This window comes from Castor canadensis, chromosome 16, assembly GCF_047511655.1.
Source record: "Castor canadensis chromosome 16, mCasCan1.hap1v2, whole genome shotgun sequence".
NCBI classification, from domain to species: domain Eukaryota; kingdom Metazoa; phylum Chordata; class Mammalia; order Rodentia; family Castoridae; genus Castor; species Castor canadensis.
The window spans coordinates 61,893,020-61,914,466 of record NC_133401.1 but is presented as its reverse complement, the minus strand read 5'-3'; the positions used below and the strand labels follow the sequence as shown (position 1 = coordinate 61,914,466).

Genomic DNA, 21,447 nt, shown 5'->3' with positions numbered 1-21,447 from the left:
TATATTTTACTACAATTCAAAAAATTGTGGTAAATTTCAATCTGTTTTGTCCTACTTATAATTTTGTTTTGCTTTTTAAGACAGGGTCTCACTATTTAGCCCAGGTTAGCCTCAAACTCACAATGCTACTACCTGACCAGGTCTGGCTTCTAGTGGTAATTTTAAATATCTGTTGTAATAACTGATGTGTTCATGTTCTCCTACTTAGGATGGCAAGAAACTATTCACTGGCCTTTCCCATGTACCCATAGACACATGGATTTTTTTTTTTTCTTCCAGTTTATGTATCAGGTTCTGCAAGTGATATTTTTGTATGTGTGGATAATTTTGACCTGAGAACGTCAAGAGCGTTTATGTGAGTTACAACTACCAATATTTAATTAGAAATTAAAATTCAGATTTTTTTTAAAAGCAGTATATACAAGCATACATTCCATTGTGATGGCGTCATCACACTCGTGACTGTGGGAAACCACTGACCATTAAGGCGAGAAAGTGAAATAGGCAAGTAACGACATAGTATCGTTAGGAGAATGATTTTGACATTAACGGATCCCTTTTGTGGGTCTTCGACCCCATCCCAGCGCATGCATTCCAAGAGACCCGAGTCACGCTTTGAGAAGCAGGGTGCGTCATACGCTCGGTCTTCCGCCCAGAGCCAGCAAGCAGCAGGAAGCCTGCGGCCACCCCGGCGACACAGCACCCGGAAGTCCGAGCTGCGCGCGCATCGCAAGCCTCCCATTTCCCGGCGTGCCCCGCGCGTGCGGCGTGGACGTGCGCGCACCCACGTGTCCCGCGGGGCTGCCGAGGCGGGAGTCTGTGAGTGCGCCCCGTTACAGGGTCGCTTGGCCTGTGCTTGGTTCCCGGCGGCCTTCCCCGGGGGTTCCGGCTTCGCTCTTGCTCGGCATTGGGGAAGGAAGCGGGTGTGGAAGGGTTCGGGCTAGAGTCCTCCCCCTGACGCACGCGTGCTAGTCCCGCGCTTGGTCGCCCCGCTTTGGCCTCGGTGGGCCGCAGGCTCAGGTCCCTGGGGTTGCGATCTGAAACGTTTGCAAACATGTCCCGGATCGAAAAGATGAGCATTTTGGGCGTGCGAAGTTTTGGAATAGAGGACAAAGATAAGCAAATTATCACTTTCTTCACGCCCCTCACAATTTTGGTTGGACCCAATGGGGCGGGGAAGACGGTAAGTCCTGAGTTGAGGTTACGGGTCACCACATCTCACGAACCCAGAGAATAAAGTGTCCGGGAGTTAAGGATTGTGATTAGGGAGAAGACAGGCGTCTTTGTAATTTGGCTTGTGAAGGCCCATGTAGTGTCGCGGGGCGTGGTCTTCGTGTGGCCACAGCGACCCTAGGAAGCGGCCTGGGACGAGTTTGCTGTCCCGCGACACAGGGTCCTGCCGCCGCGCGCTCAGCGCCCTACAAGGCGGCCTCGGGTCTGCGCTGATTCCCCCGACCCGCACATTTTATTAGCGCGTATTAATTGTATAACGTGGGGTTCCCTTGTGATGCGTCGATATATGCACATAATGACTCGATCACACCCACCTCCTCTTTCTTGCCCCCCCCACCCCACGCCTTTGTTTTTGTCTTTTTTGCAAATTTTAAAAAATGGGCTTCATTATGACCTCTTCATACCGGTATACAATGTTCTTTAAAAATATTCCTCCCCTTCCTCAGTACTTTCCCCCTCCCCCGTTTATGTTCACGTCCACTTTTTCTTTTCTTTTCTTTTTTTTTTTTTTTTTGTGGTTTGAACTCGGTGCCTAACACCTTTCACCAGCCCCCTTTTTTTTTTTTTTTGTCCTGGATTTTTTTCAAGATCGGGTCTCGTGAACACTGTTTATTCAGGCTGGCTTGAAACCTGGATCCTCCTGATGTCTGCCTCCTGAGTAGGATGACAGGCTTGAGCCACTGGTGCCCGGCCCACTTTTTTTCTTTAGATGTAGCTCTGCAGTAGTGAAAACGAACAGTATTTTAATCCCGCCTCCTTGTTCTGAAGCATTCACTTCCCAGTAGTTGTCCCAAAAGGGAATTCCTTAAGAAGGGGCAGAATATGATAAATGCACGACTAAGAGCTAAGCGTGCCGACTGTTACGCATAATAAATGGAATATAAATGGCTTAACTTTAAAGTGAAAGCGATGTAGTGAGGCTTTAAAAAAGTGAAATCCGATATTGTTCTTATGATGCTCTCAGTCAAAAAGTGGGAGCACAGCTTATTTACCGGTTATTAAAAGTCCAGGGAGCCAGGCGCCGGTGGCTCACGGCTTGTAATCCTTGCTACTCAGGAGGCAAAGATCAGGAGGATCGGGGTTTCAAGCCAGACCCGATCTCAAAAAAACCCATCACCAAAAAAGGGCTGGTGGAGTGGCTCAAGGTGTAGGCCCTGAGTTCGAGCCTCAGTACCATTAAAAAAAAAAAAAGTCCAGGGAATATTTAAAAATTTGAGGGCAAGGTATAGCCAAAAGGCATTCTGGTCTTGAGAAAATCAAGATGATAAGAGTACAGCAATGAGAAGAGTCTTAAGGGAAGAATTTGTGAGAAGCTTGTAGGAAGTCCAGCATTGATGGCAGACTGCCTACTCGTATTTGTTTTTCTAAAAATGTTGTTTATTTAGTGCCAATTATGTGCTCAGTGTCATATGAATTGAATTACTGAGAGACTAATAGAGTGTTTATGAGCACTGGCTTCCCAAATACAAAGTTTTTTGCTTCATGTATTACTTGTGTGACTGCTGGGGAGGACCTAATTGCCCTGTGCCTTGGCTTGCTTATTTATAAAATGGCAAAAAATAGTTTCCACAGCCTAGGATTAAGGGGAGAATTTAAAGGTATGTAAAAGTGCTTAGCACAATACTTGCCACATAGGAAGTTCTGTCATTGTCAGCCATTTTTAATATTAATTTAAAAGGTGTTAATTGAAAATAGAGAATTATTTTTCCAAATAACTCTTACTTTAGGATACCTTTTTAATTATATAGCCTTTCTATGAACTTAGCAATTATTTTTTAAACTTTTTTTTTTTTGAGACAGGGTCTCGTTATGTGGCCCAGGTTGGTCTCAAACTTGCAGTCCTGCCTCAGCCTTCTGAGTGCTGAGATTACATGTGTGCACCACCGCACCTGACTTTAATCATATTTTTATTACACATTTTATGTTGTCAAATTTTACCTGATTTTTTTAGGCTTCATGATAAATATTTTAATAATTAATACTTGTGATAAACTGTGGTTCTCTGATAACTAAAGAATATACTTTTCTATTTTCTTTAGACCATCATTGAATGTCTAAAATATATTTGTACTGGAGATTTCCCTCCTGGAACCAAAGGAAATACATTTGTTCATGACCCCAAGGTAATGGTGCTAGAAAAATTTTGTATTTTTAAAATAAAATTTTATAACTATCAGAGATAATAGCTTACTGCAGGAAACCCGACAGTCAAAAAATATAGAAAGTCACCTGCACATAATTTTAGCACCCAGTGTGATAACTGTTGTTGATATTTTCATGTATTTTTCTCCTTTATATACTGTTTTACATAGCTGAGGTCATACTCTTACCTAATTTTATATTCAGGATTTTTTTTCCCACTAAGCATTATCATAATGTCCTATGTCCTTAAAACACTATGATAAATTCTTAATCTAGGTGTTTGTTACATGGGTACTTCTTTTAATCTTTATATTTTTTTGTATACCTGAAGTATTTTCTACTTAAAATGAGTGATGTTTGCCAGGCGAGAAGGTCTGTAATCTCAGCAGTCAGGAGGCTGAGGCAGGAAGATGGATAGTTGAAGGTCAGTCTGGGCTACAGAGTGAGACCCTGTTTCAAAACAAACATGATAACTGATGAACATTTGTAATAATTGCATAATTTTTTACATTTATATTGCTTTTAGTTTTCCATTAAAATGTGCCATGATGAAAATCTTTGTATAGAAATTCTTGTTTGAGTTATGATACCTATACTAGTAGTATATATAGAGGACATAGAATTTGGCCTGTAGTTTTTTCTTGTTATGTGTATATAACTCTACTATATACATATTACATACTATATATATATATATATATATATATATATACATTCTTATTAAATATTTTTGTATTTGTAATGGGGATTAAACTAAGGGCCTTGAGCTTGCTAGGCAAATGTGGTACTACTTCAGCCATACCCAGTCCTTTGGCTTTTTTAGTTAGTTTTTCAGATAGGGTCTTGTGCTTTTGCCTGGGTTAGCCTCAGACAAGGATCCTCCTACCTTGACCTCCTTTATATTATTCTTATTTAGTGGGGTCATGTACTTATCTCACTCTTTCCTGGCACCAGTCCCACTAAGAATTCATTGTATATTCTTTTTTTTTTTTTAATTCAAGGTCTCACACTTGCTATGCAGGCATGCTGTTACTTGAGCCACTCCACCTCATTGTATATTCTTTGAGGCTTTTTTCTGGGTTTAAAAGACCATGCCTATATGAGCATATAAATATATTGTTACGTTTGTATTTTGGTATGTCAGTGGAATTTATTGCACAAATTAAAAATTTGGTGATATACTATAGATCTGTTAATAGATAACACATTTTTATTTCATCATTTTTAATTACTAAATAGTTTCCACTGAGTTTATATTCTGTAGTCTATTTAGCTGACCCCCTGCTGATCATTTAAATTGTCTGTACTTTTTTTTTTTTATGGTACTGGGGCTTGAACTCAAGGCCTATACCTCGAGACACTCCACCAGCCCTTTTTTGTGATGGGCTTTTTCAAGATAGGGTCTCACAAATTATTCACTGGGGCTGCTTTCAAACCATGATCCTCCTGATCTTTACCTTCTGAGTAGCTAGGATTACAGGTGTGAGCCACTGGCCAGCAAAATTGTCTCTACTTTTACGTGACTAAGCTGACTCTGCAATTATGAAAACATTTATGAATTTCATCTTAGAAGTAGTAACACCATTTAGTACATATACCAGGCTGTCTCTAAACTGACTGCTTCACACCTTCTTAAACCTACTTTCTCTTCAATTAGATCTTTTGGTGTATTTTACTGAGAAATTAGAGGAAACAGGTGAAAATGTCCTCATTTTTCCAATCATGTGAGCTACCAAACTATCCTATATATGTACCTGTATTGTTTCCTCTCCTCTATTAAGGGTAATTTTTTTTCTTTTCTCTCCTGAGATGACTTACTATATAGCCCAGGCTGACCTGGAACTCAAAATCCTTGTGTTCCTTGGCCTCTTGCATCCTGGGATTACAGGCATGAACCACCATGCCTGCCTATTTATTATCTTATATAAACTTCAACTAACTCCTCTTGGAGGCAAGAGCCCCTTTATCTCTTACCAACTCAAGGATTCATTTTTTAATTTCTTCTCTCTCCTGTATCAGCTGTTTCTCCTTATCACTATATATACATACTCTGGAAGCTATTCTGTTTCTTTTTGGTTTAATTGCTTTTTTTTTTTTTTTTTTTTTTTTTTTTGGCAGTACTGGGGCTTGAACTCACGGTTTACACCTTGAGCCGCTCTGCCAGCCCTTTTTCTGCGAAGGGTTTTTTCAAAATAGGATTTCATGGAAGTATTTGCCTGGGCTGGCTTTGAACCACCATCCTCCTGAGTAGCTAGGATTACAGGTGTGAGCCACCAGCACCCAGCTTGTTTGCTGTTTTTTGACAATCTCTTTTATGTAGCCTAGGCTGGCCGGTAACTCTTTTGGGAAGAAGGAGGATTCCTGGGAATTGAATCCAGCACTTGCTAGGCCAGCTCTCTACCACTTGAGCCACACTCCCAGCTCTTTTTTTGAGATAGGATCTTGATGTTACTTCCTCCCCCGACTCCCAAGTTGGCCTTAAACTCTCTATACTACTGTCTTCACTCTTGAGTAGATAGGATCACAGGCATATATACCTGGCTTGGCCTTGAATTCTTGATCTTCCTGCCTTTGCCTCTCCAGTGCTGGGATTGCAGGCATGTGCTACCACACCTAGCTCTTTGGTGTTTTATAGCAAAATTAACAAGGGTTATATGTACTTAGTGTTTTCTTTTCATTGTCTCCCATTTTTCTCTTCAATCTTCTCCATACAGATTTTCTTCTTTATTTCTCTTTACTGAAACTACTCTGATCACCAGTAATCTCCATGTTTCCAGACACAGTGATCACTTTCTAATTCTGATTAACTTCTCAACGGATTTGATATAGTGGGTTATTCTTTCTTTTTTTTTTTAAGTTCCCTTTTGGTTTCTGTAACATAATCTTATGGTTTTCTCCTTTTTCACTGGCCATTTCTTAGACTTTGCTTTCTGTCCACTGTGGCTTGATTTCAAATGCTGATGAGCCCTAAGACTCAGTCTTTTCTGTATTCTTGGGTAATCTCAGTCAGTCTCATAGCTGTAAGTACTGACTGTGTGCTGTTGACTCCCAGATTTGTATATTTAACCCTAATTCCTTTCTTAAGCTTAGGCGTAGATGTCCACCTCTTTATGTGGATATTTAATGAGCATCTCAAGTTTGATTTGTTCAAAAAAAAAAAAAAAGCTTTCAATCCCCAGTGCCACCTAAAAAAGAAGAAAAAAAATCTATTGAACGATATTGAATAGGGAAAAGACACAATCTGATTTATGTTTCAAAGTGATTTGTTTGGCTACCAAGAGAAGACTATCTGTAGGTGGCAAAGATAGGAGGGAAAAGACAAGGGGATTGTGATAATCCAGGTGAAAAATATTGGTGGCCTAGTTAAGGTAGTAGAATTGATAAGAGATGCTTGAATTTGGGATTTGTTTTGAAGAAAGAACCAGTAGATTTGCTAGTGGTTTGGATAATGGTGTATGAAAGAAATAGAACCATCAAGCATAACTCTATAGAGTTTTGTGCTTGAGAAAGTAGATCTGGGTAGATCTGGTTTAAACATGTAAATTTGAGATGTCAGTCACATATCCAAAGGAGCTTTACATTTGGCAAATAAAAGTTTGTCCAGTTGAGAGGTTAGGGCTAGAAAAAGTACAGTTAATTTTTAAAACCTGATGAGAACAGACAGGGAGTGAATAGAGAGAAGAGGTCTAAGACCTGAACCTAGAGCACTAGAGCTAATGCCCCTCCAGAAAGAAGGGCTGGAGGCATAACCCAACTGGTAGGGAACCTGCCTAGCAAGTACAAAGTCCTGAATTCAAACCCTAGTACCACCAAAAACAAAACAAAAAACAGGAAGAAGAGGAGCCAGCAGAAGATAGTAAAAGAATAATTAGTAAAGGAAGAAGAAAATTAGGAGAGTGAGGTCTTGGGAGACAAGAAAATAAAGTATTAAAAGGAAGCCATCAACTCTACATGTGTTCATAGTTGAAGTAAAAGGAGTATTTGGATGTGTGGAGTCCATTGATGTTCTTGATAAAGTCAGTTTCAGTAATCAGAAAAATCCTCTTTTTCCAGAAGGAAAATGAAACTATAACCTTTATGAATTTTGCTATAACTCAGAGATGGAATAGTAGTTGGAGAGGTTTACAGGATAAAGGTTATTGCTCTTGTATTTTAAAAGTGAGGTATACTAGAATATAGAATAATGAGAATGACTGTGGTAGAGGGAAAAATTGATGCGGAGAGAAGATAATTGCAGAGCGAAATCATTCACTAGGCAAGCCCAGCTGGAGGGGCTAACAGAAGCATGCACTGTTTATCTAGTTTAACAGGATGGGAAGTGGAATATAAGATTGGTAAAGATAGTGGTGAAAAAAAATTCTCTTTTGATTGCTCTGTAGTTCTCAAAAGAGAAAGTCATTGTCTGGAAGTGGAAGAAAGGGTTGCTTGAAGCTAGAAAATGTGTGAAATAGTTTTTACTTCAGAAAGTAGATTGACTATCAAGGTATTACAGTATTGCATGATGATGTCAGGAGGTCACTTAAGGTTTACATGTGAAAATTTAAGGAGACCAGTCATTGTGATTGTGTGTATTTTTTCAGTGTCGCTCAATTTTTCAGTGACATGCACTAAGTGTAATTTAACTAAAGGTGAGGATTTGCCTGATGAATACAATGAATAAAATAAGTAGCAAGAAATTGATTATATCCTTAATAACGCATTTATTTGTAGCAAGAAATTGATTATATCCTTAATAACGTATTTATTTGATCAAAACCCCATATATAATGAATCTGCCATCTTTTGGAAGCCCTCTACTTTGCTCTGACCTGCTTTGCTCTGACTCCTCATCCTATCTCTCTCACATAATGCTTTCCCATTCTGCTTGGGTTCTGATTTCCCATGCTGGATGACTTCTTTATTCTCTATCCTGGATACCTTTCTTACCCTTCCCAGTCTGATACTCAATACCAGCTAGCCTCTTTCAGGAATGCCCTCTCTCTTCTGATCTGAATCTCCTAGCAGACTGTCCCCTCATGTAGATCTCCTTCCTCAGCGTTGTCAGACTGCATCCCCACAGTGATTCTTCCCCCAGTGTGACACCCCTCATGAGCTGGATTGTCCCTATTCATGGATGCTCTTTCTAGCCTGTGTGAACTCTTGTTATCGTTAGACTCTTGTGGATACCCTTCTCAGCCTATTTAAACTCAAGTTATTCCACTCCAGGCTGAACTGCTATGTCCTTCTTTCTCTAACCAGTATGAATGCATACTTTTTTTTTTGTCCCACCTAATTGTTTTAGGACTAGGTTGTTTGGAAAGGGAAGGGCTTATTTTTTATTTTATTCTTTTGGATCAAAATTGTTTTGAAGTATAATACACATTTGTTTGCCTTAATAGATAACTCAATCTAAATAACTTTTTTTTTTTTTTTTTTTTTTTTTTTTCCGGTGCTGGGGACCGAACTCAGGGCCTTACACTTGCCAGGCAAGTGCTCTTCCACTGAGCTAAATCCCCAACCCCTCAATCTAAATAACTTTTTGAAATGACTCTTCAATTTCATATTCTGATTTGGCATCGGCCAGATAGATTTACCTTTCTAGACAGGTAGATGCCTTGGAGAATGAAAATGTGTATTTGGCTAATTGGGACATTATAAACAAATTAATTTATTGGTGTATCAATGCATAGCTCCTTAGTTGAACTACTGGGGATTAAATCCTTAGGTGTTGCTTTCATTGGGATGAAATGACAAAATCAAGTCCTGGGCTTTCAGAGGTTTATATCAACTCTAACCACCTCCTCACTGAAATGTCTCTGCCCTAAGAGGTTTCTTCCACACAGCTAGTCCAGCAACTTCTCCCTCTCCTTCTATCCACAGTGCTAAACCCTTGCTCAGATTGCTTTCCTCTCTTTCCTGGATCCCTCCCTGCTTCCTGTCTTCGCCAATCTGTTCACTCTAAAGATAAAATTATTCTAAAATGTGTATTTACTACATTCAGAGGCTTTCTTCCATTACCTTAAATCTAAAACCTTTAACATGCTTCAGAAAGTTCTTAATTACTGAAACATTTTTTAACTTCTCCTTACTTTTTGCAGTAACTATTCTGAAATTACAACCATCCCTCAGAATCCATGGTGGATTGTTTCCTGTTCAAGTACCTTATAAAAAATGGTCTAGGCTTGATTCATAGTTTACACACATTCTGATATTCTTTAAATCATCTCTAGATTACTTATAATATCGAATACCATGTGTTATGGTTTGAATCTGAAATGTCCCTCACAGGCTCTTGTAGTTGAATGTTTGGTCCCCAGCTGGTGGTGCTATTTGGTAGATTCTGAAAACTTAACGAATTGGGATCTGGCTGGAGGAAGTAGGTCATGGAAGTTGGGTCCTTGGGAGTATCTTATTCCTGGCCTCTTTCTGTTTCCTGCCTACCATAAGGAGCCTGTGCCACACATACTCTTATCTCTGTGTTTTTCTGCCTTATCACACACAGGCCCAGAATCAATGGAGCTAAGCACTATGGACAGGTATCTCTGAAGCTGTGAGCAAAAATAAATCATTTGCCCCCATTAGATTGCTTCTTTTAGGTATTTGGTAGCATTTTGACTATGTTCTCAGACTTTGAGGCTGAATTTAAAGATAATGGACAAATTCATCTGGTCGAGAAAATTTTAAGATAGCTTAGCATTTAGGCTGTAGCATGGTTGTTGCTGGCTTCTGCTTTACAGAGAGAATTGAGAGCAAAAGGCAGAGCAGAAGAATTTGAAAAATGTAGTGTGGCCAGAAAAGGAGTGAGTTGAAAGTTGTGGATGAGGAGGATGTGGTTGTTAAAAGAGATGGGTTTTGAAAAGAAGTCAGCTACTTTGTAGAGGGATAGTAGTAAAAATGCCTTGAGAGCATCTTAGAAATTGGCCGTACCCCACTCATCACAGGTTCCAGGGTATAAAATTCTAAACTCATTTGAAAGACTTTTTCTTGAGAAGAAAGGGGGTGGGGAGGCACCCTGCTTACAGCATGGTTCAGCTGCAGGAGCTTGGAGGCCACTGCAGCCATAGTCCAAGGTGGCATGGATACTACTCAAGTTGGCAACAGACCTTGGCTTTGTCCATGTGATGCTGGATTTTCAGGATGGAGAAGGCAAGAGTGGCATAGTCATGGAGGCTTCCACCCAGATTTCAATGGGAAATCAGGCAACCTGTAGCAAGGTCAGAGTCCCTGCAGGCAACCCCTCAGTGGTGATGCATGAAACTATGAGGGTGAAACTGAAGATGTATTGGGAGGCCAGGAATGCAGAATGTCTGCCAAGGAAAGCCATAGACAGAGTGGGGCCAGACCAGGAGAGAGGCCATGTTGACTACAAATGGCAAGTTCTTAGGGGCAGTACTGCCTGCCCAAACCCATTGAGGTTCACCTTGTGACCTATATGCCTGCCTTGCAGTTACAAGATTTAATGTTTTCTCTGCTGGGTTTCAGTCTTGCTTTGGTCTGATCCTTCATTGCTATTCTTTGGTTCCTCCGTTTTTGTAATGTTTACTCTGTGCCGTTGTATATTGGAAGTACATAGCTTTCTTTTTGATTTTACAGGGGCTCATAGCTAAGAGTTTGTCTTGAGTCTCAGAAGAGATTTTGAATTTAGACTTTTGAACAATGTGGAACTTTTGAAACTTTAAGGACTCTTGAAGATGGACAAAATGGGATGACCATAAACCCTTGGGGCTAGGGGTAGAATGTTACCATTTGAATCTGAAATGTCCACATTTGGTCCCCAGTTGGTGGTACTATTTTGGGGAGGGGGTGGAAACTTTCAGAGGTGGGACCTAGCTGGAGAAAGTAGGTCACTGGGGGCAGGCCCTTGGGGGGAGATGGAATATTGTCGTTGGCCCTTTCCTGTCTCTCTTTCTTTTTCCTGTCTGCCCTGAGGTGAGCAGTCCCTGCCATTTGCTATTGCCACTCTGATGTTCTGCCAGAGCACACTGGGCCAAGTAGCTATGGACTGAACCCTCTGAAACTGTGAGCAAAAATAAGTTTTTTCCTCAGGTATTTTGTCACAGCAATGAGGAAAGTAACTAATACATAACGTGAATGCTGTGTATTAAGAAATAGTGATGAGGAAAAAATCTGAACATGTTCAGTACACATGCATGGTGCACGCTAGGCAAGTGCTCTACCACTAAGCTATATCCGCAGTCTTCAGATATTTTTGATTCAAGATTGGTTGACTCTGCAGATGCTAAAATCTCATACTGAGGGCCAACAGTACTTTAGCCGTTCTCAGTCTTTAGATTCAGATCTTTTCATCTGCCTAACTCCTATTTGTCTGTCAGGTATCAGTTTAAAGATGTATTTCCTTTCGAATACCTTCCTTGACCTCTCCTAGATGCCCCTGCTTTGTGCTTACAGTGCACCCGGATCTTCACTTATGATGATGTTTTACACACTTCTCTACTCATGTGTTTAATCTGCCAGTTATCCATGTTCCAAAGAAAAAAATTTCTGTCATTTCAAACAAAACAACAGATGAAAGCTACAAAATGCTTAATATTTGTTGAATGATTTGATGAATTAATATCAGTTATATTTATGCCAAAAAGTCCTTTTAAAATCAAGGGTATTTTCTGACTTAAAAAAATGTGCTGAATCTAGAACTCCTCATTTTGTTTGCAACAGAATAATGAGTATCACAATTATACTCCCAAGATGAACAACTATAAATGGAAAGAATATTTAAAGCTACTGTTTGCAGACATTGGACAAAAGATAACGTAGATTCTTTGAGAGAAGAAGTGTATCTGAGATGATTCCACATTCTAGCTTCATACACAAGGACATTTCATACACTTTGGCAGATAGAATTAGAATTGAGCAGAGATCGGGGGCATCACTAGGCAAATGAAACAAAGACAGGAGTTTGTGTTTACTAGGGTAACTGGGAATTCTGGGGCAGGGTGTTGGAATGGGGTTGCTGTGTACAGATGGGCACTAGAAAATTGCATAAGAGTCCTTTAAGTCTTTACCCAGATACTATGCTAAGCATGTATGGACAGAGATTCAGTGAGGATTACCAGAGAACCAACTATCAAGGTGGGATATAGAGTGGTGCTGTGAGCTGAATGATTTTAAAGGTCATACACTTCTGGAAGACATTTGGGTCCTGACATGCCAGAGTGAAGAGACCCTATGGAACTCTTCACTGTTCAGTTGGAGATCTCAGAAAGTCCACCATAACATAGCACTCTACTGCTTGAGCCAAGCCTCTAGCCCAGAGCCAAACTTTTAACTCACTCAATCTGAGCTACCAATAAATTAACTTTCTGCTAAAACCAAATCCCATGGTATTTAAACTTATCCACCATACCCAGGATATACAGAAGAAAATATGATTCATAACTGGGAGGGGAAAAGCGAGTAGAGCCAGACCCAAAGATGATACGGATTTTAGAATCAACAGACAAGGATTTTGAAGCTGTGCTAAATAAGCCCAAGGATTTCAAGGAAAAGGTGGAAAAGAGTATATGGAAAAAGACATGAACTGTAAACTCGACCCAAGAAACTTAACGCATCATAAGCAACATAAACGTACTCATGTTGTACATTTATTCATATTGCTCAAAACTAAAGATAAAAAAGAAAACCTTAACAAATGAGGAAAGAACAACACATTGTGCAAAGGGGAAGGATAATGAATATGAGTGCCGACCACTTATTAAAAACCAAGCAAGAAAACAGTGGGACATCTTTAAAGTGCTGGAGAGCTGGTGGAGTGGCTCAGTTGTTAGTGCATCTGCCCAGCAAGCATGTGGCCGAGTTCATTCCCCAGTACCGCCAAAAAAATTAAAGTGCTAAAGAATAGAAATCAAACTTCTGTGTCTAGCAAAAATATCCCCCCTCCCCCGGCCAAAAAAAAAAATGAAGGTAAAATAGAGAATATTTTCAGATTTTAAAAAAGGCAGAGGTAAGTCCTGGAGGGGTGCCTATAATCCCAGCTACTTAGGTGAAGATTGGGAAGATGGAGATATAAGGCCAGCATGGCAAAAAGTTAGTGAGATTTCATCTCAACAAAGTAGCTGGTGTGGTGGGGCACATCTGGAATTCCAGCTATGAGGTGGGTATAGGTAGGAGTAATGTGACCCAAGGTCAGCCTGGGCAAAAAGCAGGAGACTCTGTCTGAAAAATAATTAAAGGGCTGGGGGTGGGGCAGGGTTCATGGCCTAAGTGGTAAAGTGCTTTGCCTAGCAAGTGCAAGGGCCTGAGTTCAAATCCTAGTACTACCCAAAACAAATAAATAAAGGCAGAAGTAATTTTCCTAAGTAAGTTTATACTACCATAATTATTAAAAAGAAAGTTTTTAAGGTTGAGAGAAAATACTAAAAGTATAGTTTTATAGTAAAAGTTCCTCTGGATCCCTCCTTAACAAACCTTAAAAATAGGTTCAAAAGAATCACACTTGCTGACAAAACTTAATTGCATACCAGAACAAAGTGTAAAAGAAGAAAGTAAAATTCTTCATCCAACAAGGCAAAATTCACGATCAGCAGTTGTCAGACCTGTAAAGAAGCAAGGAACCATGGCCCATAACCAGGAAAAGAAGTCATAGAAACAGATCAATAATGAAAGATACAAAAGAAGTAGTAGACAAAAACCTTAAAATATCACTGTAAGTCTTTTAAATATTCTCATAGATATAAAAGAAAACATAAGCATAATAAGAAATGTAAGATAGTAACACTACCACCAAAAAATAAAAAACAACAAAAAAACTCACCAAAACCAAAAGGATTAACAATATAGATAGCAAGGTTAAAAGGAAAAGAATACTTTTATGTCACTAATAAAAAGAAAGCTGAAGTGATTATATTATCAGGCAGTAGATGTCAGATCCAGAGATATAACTTGGGTAAAAACAATATTCTGTGATGACAAAGGGCTTGATTCATATAAAAAAAAAAGTTGTAAATGCAGAGTTTCAAACATGAGACAAAGACCTGTGGAACTAAAAGGAAAGACAGACAAATGTACAATTTTGGTTGAGGATCTGAGTACCACTGTCAGAGAAACAGAAGAAAATGGTAAGGTATGAAATACTTCAATAACACTAATAGCCAAATTAACCTAATTGACTTTTATAGGAAAATCTATTAAACAGCAGAATATATTTTATTTTCAAGTACAGTATTCTGGACTATAAAACAAGTGTCAGTAAATTTACAAGGGTTAGAGTTACACAGAGTGTATATTCCTAACCACATCAGAAATAAGCTAGAAATAATTTTTAAAAACCAGGAAAATCCTCATATAGTAGAAGATTAAGCAGCACACTTCTAAATAATTCATAGATCAAAAAAGAAATCACAAGGAAAATTAGAAAAGTAGTTCTAAGTGAGTTAATTAAAAGTGTAACAAAGTCAGTTGTGGCGTATGCCTGTAATCCCAACACTAGAGGCTGAAGCAGGAGAATCCTGAGTCTTAGGCCAACCTAGGCTACATAGTTCTTCAAGGCCAACGTGGGCTACATGGTGAGACCCTGCCTCAAAAAACAAGCAAACAAACAAAAGCATGGCAGTCGAATAATGCTTAGAAAGTTTTCTCTCTCTCTTTTTTTGTCATGATTCTCCTGCCTCAACCTCCTGAGCACTAGGATTACAAGTGTAATCCTAGTGTAAATTTCTAAGAACCCACCATGCCTGGGTTCTTAGAAATTTATAAAGTCCAGATGTTTGAAGAAGAAAAAAGGTGCTGACTATTGATGGCACACACCTGTAGTATAAACAGGAAGATAATGAGCTTGAGGGCAGCCTAGGTTATATAGTGAGAGCCTGTCAAAAAAAAAAAACATTAATGCCCCAGGCTTCCATCTTAAATTTGAAAAAGAAGAACTAATTAAAGTTAAAAATAAACAAAAAGAAGGACACAATAAAGATAGCAAAAATCAATGAAACAGAACACATAGACAATAAAGAAAATGATGAATCCAGAATCTGGTTCTTTGAAAAAGTCAATAAAATTAATACCCCTCCAAGCAAAGTATAATTGTAAAGTAAAAAGAAATTAGGGAATGTGTCAGATGCACTTTTATAAATAGATTAAATAAAGTTAATGCTCCCAGTAGTGAGATGAATTAAAATCATGTCCTACCTGCGGAGAGAGATTCATCATCACTTATATCATGATCCTGCCCAAAATGCATAACCTGATTCTGTTTATGAGGAAACATCAGAAAAACCCAAATTTAGAGGATATTTTACAAAACAATGGTCTGTAATATTTAAAATTATCAGTCATGAAAGTCAACGAAGATCTGAGCAACCATTCTAGACTAAAAGAAACTAAAGATACATGCAATGTATTTTTACACCACATGCAATGTGTAATTCTGAACTGTATCCTTTTGTTGTAAAGGACATTTGGGAAAACTTGAATGGGATCTGAGAGCCAAGTGGTAGTGATATATCAGTATTAATTTCCTGATTTTTATGATTGAAATTCCTTATTTGTAGGAAATACTGGTGATGGGACATCAGATCAGCAGTAGTTTAATCTCTTGTGATTCGGTGTGGAGGAAGTTATTTACACTGTTTTTCCACTCTGTTAGCTTAGGATTATTTTATTTAAAAAAGTTTTGGTACTTAAAACGATATTATCCATTTATTTCCAAGTACACATACCTGGTCTTATGCTGAGTAAAGGAGATAGACAATGTTAATGTCATTTTAGTAAATCAGTTAAACAGTACTCTTTTCCTTATATTTTGAATAGCACTTAAAAAATGGTACTCCTTTTGTATGTTTAAGGATTTTTTTTTATTGTAGTTGTTCCCTCATTTTAGATAGTAAACAAGATGATTTATGCTTTTTTCTTTCAGAACCAACATTCTGTGCTTATTAAAGTAACATAGTTTTTCTCTGTTTACCTTCAAAGGTTGCTCAAGAAACAGATGTGAGAGCCCAGATCCGTCTACAGTTTCGTGATGTCAATGGAGAACTTGTAGCTGTGCAGCGATCCATGGTGTGTAGTCAGAAAAGCAAAAAGACGGAATTTAAAACCCTGGAAGGAGTCATTACTAGAACAAAGTAGGTGTTTATATTATATTTGAATATATTTTCATTTTCAGTCTTTCAGGTATTACAAGACAAAGGTTTTTTCCTACTACTTTATTTTAGAGAACATTAATTTTCTTTCAACAGGCTTAATTTTTTGAATAGTTTTGGATTCACAGTAGAATTGAGTAAAAAGTATGGAGTTCCTCTATACTCCCTGCTCCTACAATACATTGTGTCCCCTACTATCAGCATTTAATTATTTGATACTGTTAATGAAATAGAAAGATCCCATTAAAGATATAGTAATTTATGAACAGTTGCTGAATTAAAAGTATATAATCATTCAAATATAGGTTGAATGAATTTAAAATGGTAGTATTTATAGGGATGGGTAAAATGAGAAGGAGTAGGGAAAAGTAATAATTTGTTTTAACTGTTACCATTGTGTCAGAGTCAGGTATCATCTTGTAATGGGTATGGGTTTTGGAGGTAGGCTGCCCTGGATTCAAGGCAAAGTACTTAACTGTTCCCTTTCCTCCCCTTTTTATTTGTTAAACTAACTGTTTCCCTTTATTTACCCAATAATGTTAAGCATGTAGCTACTGGCCATTGATTTCTCAAGCAGGTTCTTTTCATTGGTTTTTAAACATACACAATTCCCTCTCATTCCTTGGATTTTTTGTTACTGCGGGTTGTTGTTGTTTTTGAGATTGGGGGTCTGTATGTAGCCTAGGCTGGCCTTGAACTCACTATCCTCCTGCCTTAGCCTCCCAAATACTGGGATTATAGTCATGGCTGGCCCTTTTGGATTTCATTCTACTCTTCTTAATGCCTGTCTTTCTCTTCTCTTTGCTTTTTATAGCCAGTTTTCTCAAAAGAGTTGATAGTCTTCATTTCTTCATCTCTTCTTACTCCTTCTCCAGTTCCATTTCTCTACTGAAATAGCTCCAACTAAGGTTACAAATAACCTCTTCATTGGATAGGATAATTTTGCAGCTATAAAAAGTAGAACTAATAGTCAGCCTCTGTTTTCTTCATTTATAAAATAGGAGTTCATTATCCCTGAACAAATCTTAACTTATAAGGATTATAAGGATTAAACTAATGCATGCAAAATGTTTGCTATGTAATAAGAGCTCATATATTAGGTTTTCTGACTGCTATAATAAACCACAAATTTAGTGCCTTAAAATAACACAGATATATTATTTTATAGTTCTATATTTTGAAGTTTGAATTGGGTTTCACTAGGCTAAAACCAAGGAGTTTGTAGGCTGTGTTTGTCTCGAGGCTGTGTTTGTCTAGAGGCTGTAGGGGAGAATCTGTTCCCTTGTTCTTTCTATTTTCTAGAGGCCACCAACATTTCTTGCTCATTGTTCTCTTCCTCTGGCTTCTAAGCCAACAACAGTACTATGCAGAATGCTTTTCATACTGAATGACTCTTAACTCTTCTTCCTCACTTTCTTCATATTTAAGAACCTTTTGATGATTACATTGGCCCCACCCAAATAATCCAGGATAGTCTGGATTTTAAAATCAGATTGTTAGCAGCCTAATACTGCCTATAATCTTAATCTTCCATTTGCCATATAACCTCGTATTCTTAAATTCAGGGAATTAGAATGTGGCTATCTTTGGAGAGCCATTGTTTTATGTGCCATAGATCAATAATTAAGTTCTAATTAATTCTTACTTGAAATCTTCTTTTTCTAGACCTCCATAGTATGCCACCATTCCCTCTTTCTCTCCATCATAGCCACATCCTACTTCATTCACCCTGACAAGACAGGTTGTTGTTCCACTGGCTCCAGCCATTACATAAAATAATTTAGAATATTTTGTATCTTCTCTTCTTTCTTCTTTTTTCTTATCCTGTTCCTGTATCTTCTGTTTTTGCTCTATATGAGCTCATATATGAGATATAATCTCATTCATATCCATTACTCAAATTACTGTGTGACTTACAAATTTATTTCTCCAAATCAGATGTCTGTCTTTAGACCCATGTATCCAACTACTTATCTCATTTTTCTACCTGTTGTTTCAAAGATACCTCAGATTCAACATGCCCAAAGCAAGCTCATGATTCTGTCTTTTATTCCTCCTAAAAAGCCTCCTACGAGTAGGATGTCTTGCAGTACTTTCCATCTCAGTGAATAACACCACTATCCATCCAGTGACAAGGCCTGGAACCTAAGTCTTGATACCTTTTGTCCTCTATAGCCTCTCTAACCAAGTCCTAAGTTTCTTGAATCTGTTTTCATCCCTACAACAGCTGTTCTAGTCCAGGTTACTGTCACCTTTCCATGGTCTAATGTGATAACCTAGTGGTCTATGGGTGTCCTTTCTAGTCCCCTATAGAACATTCTCAGTACACTCACTGTAGTGTTTTCAAAATACAAATAGGAATGCATAAAAAATGGTAAAGACAGACACTGCCTCTGCCTGCCTGGTATCAGTCCATTACTGGAGAACCCATTTTCTAAACAACACATTCTTAGCTGTTTTCATTTAAGTCACCTTCGCCTCCCTGCTATTGATGATCATGTTTTTTTAATTTAAGTTTCTTATTTTTGAATTCTAGGGATGGAAGATAGTATATATAAATATTTTAAGTTATTTACAAATTGCATGTTAAATTGTATATAAATATATTAAATTGTTGTATTTAAAAGTCCAAATTCTAGGGATGAAAGATAGTATATATAAATATTTTAAGTTATTTACAAATTGCATGTTAAATTGTATATAAATATTTTAAATTGTTGTATTTAAAAGTCCAAATATGTAAAAAAAAAAAAAACAAAAACAGAAACCCAGCATTCTTTCCTGTACCACCCTGTTTTACATAACTTTTTCATCAGCAGACTGCTAAGTCATTTAATAATAATACTTAGCATGAGGAAGCTATTATAATAGGACAGGTAAAGGGGATTTTTTTTGTTAAAGAAGTATACCATGAAGATTGATTAAGCATTAGATTAGGTACTACCAGAGGTCATTTTACTTACATACTTGATTGTTATTTTCTATAGGCATGGTGAAAAGGTCAGTCTCAGCTCCAAATGTGCAGAAATTGATCGAGAAATGATAAGTTCTCTTGGGGTTTCCAAATCTGTGCTAAATAATGTCATTTTCTGTCACCAAGAAGATTCTAATTGGCCTTTAAGTGAAGGAAAGGCTCTGAAGCAAAAGTTTGATGAGATTTTCTCAGCCACAAGGTTTGTAACTCTTTTTTTTTTTTTTTGATGGGACTGGGGTTTGAAGTCAGGATTTCCAGCTTGCAAAGTAGGCAGTCTACTGCTTGAGCCACACACACCTCCAGTCCATTTTGCTCTGGTTATTTTGGAGATAAGGTCTCTAGAACTATTTGCCCATGCTGACCTGGAACCGCTATCCTCCTGATCGCAGCCTCCTAGATAGCTAGGATTATAGCTGAGCCACCATTGCCTGGCAAGAATTTGTAACTCTTAAGTATGTTTTGTAGCCCTTTAAATTATTTAGCCATGTTTTGTGTTGTTTTTGTAATGCTGGGGATTGAGACCAGAGCCTCACATTCTTCCACTGAGCTACACCCACAGCCTAAGCCTTGCCTTTTGTTTCTTTTGGGGTGTTTTTGAGACAGGGGCTCACTGTGTTGCCCAGACTAACCTGAAACTCCTAGGCTTAACTGATCTTACTGCCTCAGCCTCCTGAGCAGCTGGGACTGTAGACAGACATACACCACCATACTCAGCTTGGGTACTCTTATTTAAAAAAAAAAAGTCATCACTTATTACTTCTTACCCAGTGACAACCATAGGGCATATTTCCTTTCAGTTTTCTTTCTGTGCATGTTTATTTACCTGATTAACAGAATTAAATGTGATTTTTTTTTCATTTACCATTATCTCATAAGCACTTTCCAAGTTATAAAAACTCTGTAAGTATATTTTTTTTTTTTTGAGACAGAGTAACTCTATTTATGCCAGACTGGCTTCACACTCACCATTCTCATGCCTCAGTGTCCCAAGTGATGGTGTTATGGGCATATGCCACCACACCTGGCTGTAAATGTAAATTTTTTTTGTTTTTTGTTTTTTGTTTTTGTTTTTTTGCGGTACTGGGGTTTGAACTCAGGGGATACACTTTGAGCCATTCCACCACATCCTTTTTCATGATGGCTTTTTTCGAGATAGGGTCTTGCAAACTGTTTGCCTGGGCTGGCTTCAAACTGCAATCCTCCTGATCTTTGCCTCCTAAGTAGCTAGGATTACAAGCATGAGCCACTGGTGCCTAGCTTGTAAATGTCATCTTAATGGTGCATAATATTCTACTGTATGAGTATACCATAATTAACTTAGCCAGAAATTTAACTTTTATTTCATATCTTCAAAGGTATATAAAAGCCTTAGAGACACTCCGTCAAGTACGGCAGACACAAGGTCAGAAAGTAAAAGAATGTCAAACAGAATTGAAATACCTGAAACAAAATAAGGAAAAAGCTTGTGAGATTCGTGATCAGATTACTAGTAAAGAAGCCCAGTTAATATCTTCAAAGGAAATTGTCAAATCCTATGAGAACGAACTTGAACCATTAAAGGTAATTGATTTCTTTTTCTAATAGACAAAAAGTACAGTGTGGGATGGCTAAGTCAAAGTAGTTAAGAAGCACATTACTTCACATATCATTTTCCTGTGGTGGGAACACTTAAAACTATTCTCTTAGCAAGTTTCAAATACACAATAATTGCTTATTCAGTATGGTCACCATGATATGCAGTAGGAGAAAGTTGTTTTTCCACCCACAGAGTGGGAGAAAATATTTGCCAACTATACATCAGACAAAGGACTGATAACCAGAATATACAGGGAACTTAAAAAACTAAATTCTCCCAAAACTAATGAACCAATAAAGAAATGGGCACGTGAACTAAACAGAACTTTCTCAAAAGAAGAAATTCAAATGGCCAGAAAACACATGAAAAAATGCTCACCATCTCTAGCAATAAAGGAAATGCAAATTAAAACCACGCTAAGATTCCACCTCACCCCTGTTAGAATAGCC

General features: G+C 38.1%; 1 protein-coding gene across 4 annotated transcripts in view; it reads left to right on the top strand.

Moving 5' to 3' along the window:
• The first annotated feature begins 679 nt into the window (after window positions 1-679).
• Rad50 (RAD50 double strand break repair protein) overlaps window positions 680-21,447 on the top strand; it is a 69,832-nt gene continuing 49,064 nt past the window's right edge. For 2 of the 4 annotated variants that reach the window (XR_012442514.1, XM_020175962.2), the window contains exons 1-5: window positions 772-1,183; window positions 3,273-3,356; window positions 16,279-16,430; window positions 19,436-19,621; window positions 20,778-20,982. Coding sequence is in view for 3 of the 4 variants with exons in the window: in XM_020175962.2 (XP_020031551.2) it covers window positions 1,055-1,183; window positions 3,273-3,356; window positions 16,279-16,430; window positions 19,436-19,621; window positions 20,778-20,982 (756 nt within the window). In the remaining variant the exon portion in view is untranslated. Of the gene's footprint in view, window positions 1,184-3,272; window positions 3,357-16,278; window positions 16,431-19,435; window positions 19,622-20,777; window positions 20,983-21,447 lie in introns of all 4 variants that reach the window. The other 2 variants (XM_074057217.1, XM_074057216.1) reach the window with 2 other exon arrangements.